Source organism: Helicoverpa zea, chromosome 26, assembly GCF_022581195.2.
Source record: "Helicoverpa zea isolate HzStark_Cry1AcR chromosome 26, ilHelZeax1.1, whole genome shotgun sequence".
Classification (NCBI taxonomy): domain Eukaryota; kingdom Metazoa; phylum Arthropoda; class Insecta; order Lepidoptera; family Noctuidae; genus Helicoverpa; species Helicoverpa zea.
Genome location: NC_061477.1, coordinates 4,791,875 through 4,798,257, shown reverse-complemented (window position 1 = coordinate 4,798,257; position 6,383 = coordinate 4,791,875). Strand labels below are relative to the sequence as shown.

Below are 6,383 nucleotides of genomic sequence, written 5' to 3'. Positions count from 1 at the left end.
TTGGCTTTATTCCACGTTACATACTAGGTACACTTTGAAGCCTATACGTAGATCAAACTCAAACTCAAACTCAATTTTTTTTTATTTCAAATAGGCCTATGAAAGCTCTTTCGAAACGTCAAAGTTAGGTGCACGGTTCCAAAGAGTTGGTCTCATGGAGAAGAACCGGCAAGAAACTCCATGGACACTCTTTTTAAAAGAAAATAAAAATAATTACAAACATACAGTTTTCTATCTAGTCCTGAGAATGTTATACAATCCAAATTGAGCTAAAAATGTATTAATAAATTATACAAAATAATTTTAGTGCAATCGTTACTCGAAAAATAATTTATACAATTCAAAGTAAAAATATATTGGGTAACCAAGTTATTATATAATGCAATTTGGGGTCTTGCTGGCTTGGGCTTGGCTGGTCTGGGCGGAGGCACTCCCGTGTCCCAGTCGCCGGGGAAGCCACATGTGCAGAGAAAAAGAAAAAACAATATTAATTTAACGCCAGGCATCACTGTCATTAATGTAATCCTGAATTTTATAATACGCCTTTTTAATCAAAATGTTTTTAACTACATTCTTAAACTTTTTATCAGTGAGATCAAGGATACATTTAGGTAGCTTGTTATAAAAACGTACACAATTCCCTAAGAACGACTTATTTGTTTTTGTTAGCCTAAACTTGGGAACCACTAATTTATGTTTGTTACGTGTATTTATCTGGTGAATGTCACTTTTAACTGTGAATTTATGGATGTTTTTGCGAACAAACATAATATTTTCAAAAATATACAAGGAAGGTAAAGTAAGTATATTAATTTCCTTAAAGAATTCTCTAAGAGATTCGCGAGAGCCCATGCCATAGATCGCTCGGATCGCCCTTTTTTGCAAAACAAAAATTGATTGGACATCAGCCGCTGCCCCCCATAGCAAAATGCCATATGACATCACGCAATGGAAGTAGGCGAAGTATACAAGCCTGGCCGTAGCTACATCGGTCAGTTGTCTGATTTTTCTGACTGCAAAAGCAGCAGAACCAAGTCGCCCTGATAGGGAGGATATATGGGGACCCCATTGCAATTTACTGTCAATGGTAATGCCCAGAAATACTGTATTGTTAATTAACTCTAATTTGCTCTTATCGAGCATTATATTTGTTTCAACCGCAGTGACGTTAGGCAAACAGAACTTAAGACATTTAGTCTTGGAAGCGTTTAATAATAAATTGTTGGCTGCGAACCATTTGGAGAGAATTTCTAGGCTTTCATTAATGTGACTAACATTGGGGTTCTTACGCTTAACTTTAAAGACAAGGGAAGTGTCATCCGCAAACAAAATAACATCCGAAATATCAGACAACACAAATGGAAGGTCATTTATATAAACTAGGAACAGAAATGGACCCAGTATAGAGCCTTGAGGCACGCCCATTTTTACAACTGTCCCCGAAGATGTTGAGCCGCAGACATCCACTTTTTGCTGTCTGTTGGATAATTAAGACCGGACAAGTTCAAGAGATTTTCCACGAATGCCGTAGTGTCTCAGTTTAGAAATGAGTGTATCGTGGTCCACACAATCAAACGCCTTGGAGAGATCACAGAAAATACCGACGGCATCCTGCGAACTCTCCCAGGCTTCCAAAATCTGAGTGACTAACCGCGCACTTGCGTCCGTAGTGGACCTACCCTTTGTAAAGCCGAATTGACGGTCGTGCAGTATATCGTTTAAGTTGAAATGGTTTAACATCTGATCAAGCATGATCCTTTCGAATATTTTACTTAGAGCCGGGAGAATAGAAATGGGTCTGTAGTTTGACGGATTTTTCTTACAACCTGACTTAAATATTGGAATGACCTTACTGTGTTTCATCAAATCAGGAAAGGTGCCTTCATCTATACATGAGTTAAAGATTTGACTGAGTATTGGTGCAATATTGTCAATCACGGAGCTCAGGGCTTTAACAGAGATGCCCCATAAGTCTTCCGTTTTTTTTAAATTAAGGTTTTTAAAAGCTTTTTTTACTGTATTAAAAGTTATGTAATGGAATCCGAAATCCGGTACTTCTTTAGTAAAATTTTGTTTTAGTAATGACTCTGCAAGTGTAGAGGACGAGTTAAGTGATTTAGTAACCTCTACTGGTACATTAGAGAAAAAATTATCAAACGCGTTAGCAACCTGCACATTATCCGACACAGTTGCATCATTAATCGTTAACGATAGTTCGGTATCCCGGACTTTAATTTGACCCGTTTCCGCATTTATTATTTTCCAAACGGTTTTTATTTTATTATCCGATTTAGTTATTCTGTCACTAATTGATTTAGACTTTGCAAGAATACATACACTTTTGAATACCTTAGAGTAGTTCCGTACATGATCATGAAAAGATTTATCAGATGTCATTGATTTTTCTTGGTACAGGTTATACAATACATCTCTGCTTATCCTAATCCCTTTTGTACACCATTCGTTGAATTTTAATTTATTGTCGATTTTTAGTTTCTTAATAGGACATGATTTATTAAATTCTAGACAAAGTGTGTTAAATAACTTATTAAATTTAGTATTCGAGTCCTCTGATTTAAAACTACTGCATAATTTATTGACAACATTATTTTTAAACGTTTCTAAGGTTCTGTCTGTTAGTTGTCTGTATTTTATTACTATGCTTGACGGAGTGTTTTTATTAGCAGGAAAGCTAACAAGCTGCCCCAAGTGATCCGATCTCACACCAGCAATAATGGAAGAATGCTGAACCACACAATTTGTAAAAATATTGTCTAAATATGAACTTGAAGATGGTGTAATTCTAGTGGGTTCATTAAACAAATGTTTTAAATTAAAAGATTGAAATAGAGATAACAGTTGATATTTATCAGAAGATTCAGAAGATATATCTATGTTAAAGTCACCGCAAATGAAAACTAGTTTATTTGATTTAAAAATCTTCCTAAGTATTTCCTCCATATTTGTAAGAAATAATGAAAAGGTACTTGCTGGTGGTCTATATACACATAAGAATAAATGACTTCCTATTTCTGCACATGCTACCTCGCACAGGCGATCAACAGAGCTCGAAGTAATGTCGCTTCTATCCTTAAATTTTAAATTATTTTTACACAATATCAATGTACCCCCACCCTCTGCAGTTACCCTATTAAATACACTAGCAACCTTGAAATTATTAATATTAAATAACATTTTCTCAGGCTTGAGCCATGTCTCGCAAAGACATAGTATATCTATAGAAAACTTATCAGTTAAAAGTTCAATATCTAATATTTTGCCAGAAAAGCGGTTTACATTCTGATGAAATAGGATGAGGTTGTCGCTACGCTTTTCTATTGTCTGAGAATCTAGTTTAAACAATCAATCACAGTATTGTTAGAATAACTAGTCAATACTGGCTCGTCGCTTATCCTACATTTTGTCATATTGTTGGCTATGACAATGTTAATATTATATGCTATCAATGTAGCTATATTATCTTTATATTTATTAGGGAAAAACATACTTTCCCTACTCAAATGAAATTCACTAACAAATTTGTTAGTGTCAAAGAATAATAGTTTGTCCCTATGACAGCATGTCAATGTGTATATAAAATTGTTCAGAGTATGAACATAACTATTTTGAGTGTCAGAAAAACAATCAGAATATGGAAGTGCACAAATCATAATGCTTTTTAAATTTAATTTTAATAAGGTGTTGATACCATTAGCAATGTCACTTTTAATTACATCAAGACTGTTGCCTATCAAAAGAACTAGTGTAGTGTTAGCATCAAACTGTGTATTAACTATCTTGTTTATTATGTTGTTGAAGTGTAGGTTTGGGTAACAGTAACTAGTTACAATATGTTCTTGTGGGAGTGAGTGTTGAATAAATGAGCCAAAACCTTTACCAAATTTATCTGTAAATAAGACTGACTTGTGTTGCTTAGTGTTGTGAATGCTTGGAACAGTATGAGGGGGGTCTAGTAATGTAGTAACAGGCCGGGGTTCAGGGATTGGGATTGGGTGAGCACGGGTACAGGAAAGATTAGTAGTTAGTGACTCATATCTCTCTGCACTGTATTTCACCAGATCCACTAGCTTACCAGCCTGCAACAAGCGCATACTCAGTTCGTGTTGAGATTCCTCATATTTCCTGAAAATATCAGATAGTAAATTTTCTTTCACAATTAATTGTTCATGCAACTGTTTTATGTCTAAGTCATGAGAAACTTGGCAATTTTCTAGCTCAAGAGAACAGGTTTTTAATTGTTGGACTAGCTTTACCCTATCTCTTCTAAGATTAACACAGTTTTTTACCCTGCTTTGTTTTTTTAATGCTAAACGGCACTTCCTAATAATTTTGTTATACTTAATATACTTCTTAAATTTTTTATTACTTAATACTACAGGACATTGTGTGATGGTATCATCACCGGTCAGATCTATAATTGCAGCAGAGCTGCTCACAGCTGTGGTACTTCCTACCAACTTAGTGAAACGATTGAGGGTGTCAGAAGTTTGATCCCTAGCTAAATCAGACTCGTATGAAGATATTTTCTTGTAGGCCTCACTTAGTTCAAGCTCGAGATCAGTTATACGTCTCAAAGTAAGTTCATGTGTTTCACTACATTCCTGAAAAGATGATACAAATGCCTGAAGTTGGTTATGTTGGTCTAGAAGGTCCATATGCTGTATGTGCAGCTCGGCCAGGTCATTTTTTAGGACTGTGTTTTTGTCGACAACATTTTTCACTTCCACCTCGCTGTCCTCCCTCTCCTGCAGTAACTGATTACACAGTGTTCTTGATGCCTCAAGATCCTTTAGAGTGGCCCTTAGCTTGTCCTCCAAGTCTTTGATAGCGGCCCTCCTGGTTGTCATTTTGTAAACTTTGAGTTCAGTTATCTGAAATGTGACAGGAAACAGCTTAGTGGCAGGCAAAATATGTTTCTTAGGACACAATCAGGGAAGAGCAATAGTGAACAGAATGAGAACTAGTAGAAAAAGAAGAAAAAAAAACACATAAGAAAATTTAACTAAAAATAAAAATTAAAGTGGGTAGGGTGAATTAATATTAAAATATTAAAAAATATTTTTTAAACAAGTTATGTGACTACAGTTAAGGAAGATTACATTAAACACAAAAGTTTGACTTTATTTAGAAAAAACAAAAGTGAAACTGACTATGTACAAACAAAGGAATTGGTTTGTAAGTTTGACACAGAACAGAAGTTAATAGAAATACATTGAAGGATTGATCATGGAAAAGTATAGTTATACTTAGTAGTTGTATGAGTGTATATATTAAATAATTGAAGTGTTTGAATGTCTGCGGCGAACGTTAACGTCGTCGATTCTGCTTCCACAATATTGTCAAGCAGAAGGAGACAGTAACTGAGCCGATGTGTGTGGAGGGACGTTGCTCATAACAATGAGCAGTGTACTTAAGTGGTTTGTATAGTGTATAAACACAGAGATACAATAATATTATAAAAGAAAAACAAAATACTCCCCAGATTTCAAATTGTCCGTTTGACAGCTGGTTCACTCAATTACATTTGCTTTGGATTTTCAATATTTGCGACAATAACATATTAACAACACTGTTACATACACTTATTAACTATATTACACGATTTTAAACACGATTATCAATAAATAACTATTTTTCTAAAATATTAAATCACGGATCAAGATGAAGACTTAATTTATCGGTCCTAATTGCTGCTGGTTTTGTTCCATATAACATACTTCACGTTAAAGCCTGACCAAGAATACAAACCTACCTGGAAACCTACAGTATGTAATCTTGATTTCCGAAAGTCCGAACCCTATAATTGAACTGAGTATTTTAAAATTAAGGGATTTTTAAACTCCATTGGTGTACCTAAAAATAACACACTGAACTCTGTTTTACAATGACATTGACACAATTAAAACAGTGCTTATCTTTGCCTATTATAAAATACCACCAAATGCTAAATCAACATTCATTCAAAAAGCTTCATAAAACGTTATCCATTCCATTTCAATGCTAACGTAAATAAAGAAATGAAGGTTCTGTTTTCTTTACCCTAGACTCATCGCTTGCCTATGTTTAATTTATGCAATGTCTTTGGCGTCTGTTCTAAGCATTGTCTAAATAAGTTTTGTAATCAAACTTCCATTGTTTGTTAGTACAATAATTAATATAATTCAGATTAAAGTTGAACATTTTGACACTGAATTCCACTACTTACTTTGATGGAACTCAAAAACCCAAAAATTAAATTATAAATTTAAAAAAACCCCCGACCCAAAAAAAGTACGCAATTAGTATGACAAAAGGTTAAAAACGCTAAACCCTATAAAAAGCAAAAAATAACTTTTAACACTACGTAAGTACCAACTAAAGCA

General features: G+C 34.4%; 1 protein-coding gene across 1 annotated transcript; it reads right to left on the bottom strand.

Annotated features, from left to right (window-relative positions):
• Positions 1-264: 264 nt before the first annotated feature.
• LOC124642988 lies at positions 265-5,659 on the bottom strand. The gene is made up of 2 exons (XM_047181817.1): positions 4,094-5,659; positions 265-460 (listed from the first exon to the last, which is right to left on the bottom strand). Exons 1-2 carry the CDS (start codon positions 4,866-4,868, stop codon positions 270-272), a joined length of 966 nt encoding a protein of 321 aa, XP_047037773.1. The 5' UTR covers positions 4,869-5,659; the 3' UTR covers positions 265-269.
• Positions 5,660-6,383: the final 724 nt, after the last annotated feature.